The sequence below is a fragment of the Nilaparvata lugens genome, chromosome 1 (genome assembly GCF_014356525.2).
Source record: "Nilaparvata lugens isolate BPH chromosome 1, ASM1435652v1, whole genome shotgun sequence".
Taxonomy (NCBI): domain Eukaryota; kingdom Metazoa; phylum Arthropoda; class Insecta; order Hemiptera; family Delphacidae; genus Nilaparvata; species Nilaparvata lugens.
Window position 1 is genome coordinate 62,763,238 of NC_052504.1, and position 2,046 is coordinate 62,765,283.

The window sequence follows — 2,046 nt, forward strand, 5'->3', positions numbered from 1 at the left end:
TGAGCTATTACTTCATAAAGGTTACTTGAAGACTTTTATAATAATCAATTGGAAGTGGAGTGATGTAATTTTATTTATTTTAGCCAATATTCTTGTAGTGCCCACTTCACTCTGCATTTTTCAGTTTGCATGAATTCTCATTTGATTCCCATCACACTTCATCCAGGCTTTGGACTGGCTGAAAGTACTTGTACAATCAGGCGTGTTTAAAATCTTTTTTCTTTTCACCTTTTTCACATTTCATCTTTTTTCATCTCATATTTCAATACATTAATTACACATATACATTATTTACACATATACATTAATATACATTATTTACACTTATACATTATTTACACATGTATACATTAATTTATTTTTCTGCTTCTTCATTCTTAATCACTTTCAAATTCGGAATCACCAGATGAACTGTCTCCTGTTATTGTAATAACAAGTGATTCCATTGCCAAATCACGAGGGCACTCTTTTTTCAAATCATCTTCTTGAATTTCTTCTACATGCTTTACACATTTCCTCCAATCTTCCACAGTCACCCTCTCAATAGCCTCGTGCATAAGTTTCTCAACATCTGCCAATCGGAATGTTTTATTTTTTGTGGCTACATAATTTTTCACTTGTGCCCACACAAGCTCAATCGGGTTGTAGTGAGCATGATAGGGTGGCATACGAACCACTTCATGGCCCATTTCCAGTGCGATCCTATCAATTTCATACTCCTTCACGGCGTATTTTATTTCATTTCTCGACAATAATTCGGCCTTTGTCTCATTTTCAGAGAAAGAAACATTCTTCGATTCTAGCCAATTCTGGATATCCACCTTTTTCCAGTTGGTGCGAGGGATTTTTTCTGTCAGCGCAGAGTGATAACTTGCATTGTCCATCACAATCACTGAACTCTCTTCAAGGAGATTGAGAAAGTTCCGGAACCAATCTGTAAAAATGTCAGCGTTCATTTCGGTGTGATAATCTAACGAAGTGGACTTCTTTGCTTTAAAAATTAGTTTGCACTCAGGAATAAACCCCGTTTGAGCTGATCCAGCATGAAGAATGATCAATCGGCCTCCTTTTCCAACTGGAACTTTCAATCCACCACTTCCGTCTTCGTGTTGCCATATCATCGATCGGCTATGATTTTGATTGACCCACGTTTCGTCAATGTAGAATATTGGTCGGGGATTAATTTCTCTTCTTATCTCGTGCATTTTTCTGAGAAAAACTGCTCGTGCACACGCAATGTCTCTCCTCTCCATTAACAATTGTCGACCATCATTACACTTCCTAAATCTGAAACCCAAACTCTTTATGATTTTTCTGACGGATTCAACACTCCCACTGAAATTAATCTTCTCTTTCAAAACAGTTCTGATTCTTTCAGACGTAGGATACTCTCCATTATCATAGAATTGAAATACACATCGGCGCACCATGTCCTTATCAAAACTGTCCATGTTGACCACTTTTGCATCTCTGGAGTATTTTTTTCGAGGCGTATCAAATTTCACTTCCTCATCCGAGTCATCTACACGTCTCCGTATTCGCTTTACAGTTGTAACACCAACTCCACATGCTTCAGCTGTAACCTCTTGAACTTTTCGAAAATTGATCAATTCAAGTCTATCGGGGTTTTCGGCTATCTTTTGGAAGAATCTGTAGACATTCCAGATGATATTCCTTTCTTGCTTCCCAATATCACTTCTTCCTCTACGTGATCCTGATTTAGTTGGAGGTGTGTGCAGTATTCCGATGTTGGGTGGTGTTTCGATATTGTGCGGTGTGGTGGTGTTGTGCGGTGTGTGCGGTGTTTCAATTTCAATTGTACAGTCCATTTCAATAAATTAATCTTTGGGCTATAAAAACACTATAAAAACTTAGATGGCATACTGTAATATACAAAATATACAAACTAACTATTCTACCACTTTATACTGAATTTAGAACATAACTTAATATATACAAACATTAATAAAATTTATAACTCACTACTCTGCTATTTTCCACAGTCAATATAAATCAGTTACGGAGCGAAGTTGCTTACAGAACTGC

The 2,046-nt window shown here is 36.9% G+C and overlaps 1 protein-coding gene across 1 annotated transcript; it reads right to left on the minus strand.

Moving 5' to 3' along the window:
- Nucleotides 1–377: 377 nt before the first annotated feature.
- On the minus strand, nucleotides 378–1,829 carry LOC111056346. Its single transcript, XM_022343707.2, has one exon. It carries the CDS (start codon nucleotides 1,827–1,829, stop codon nucleotides 378–380), a length of 1,452 nt encoding a protein of 483 aa, XP_022199399.2.
- Nucleotides 1,830–2,046: the final 217 nt, after the last annotated feature.

Coding starts and splice junctions, on each gene's coding strand:
- LOC111056346 (XM_022343707.2), bottom strand. CDS start 1,829: ATGGACTGTACAATTGAAATTGAAACACCGCACACACCGCACAACACC.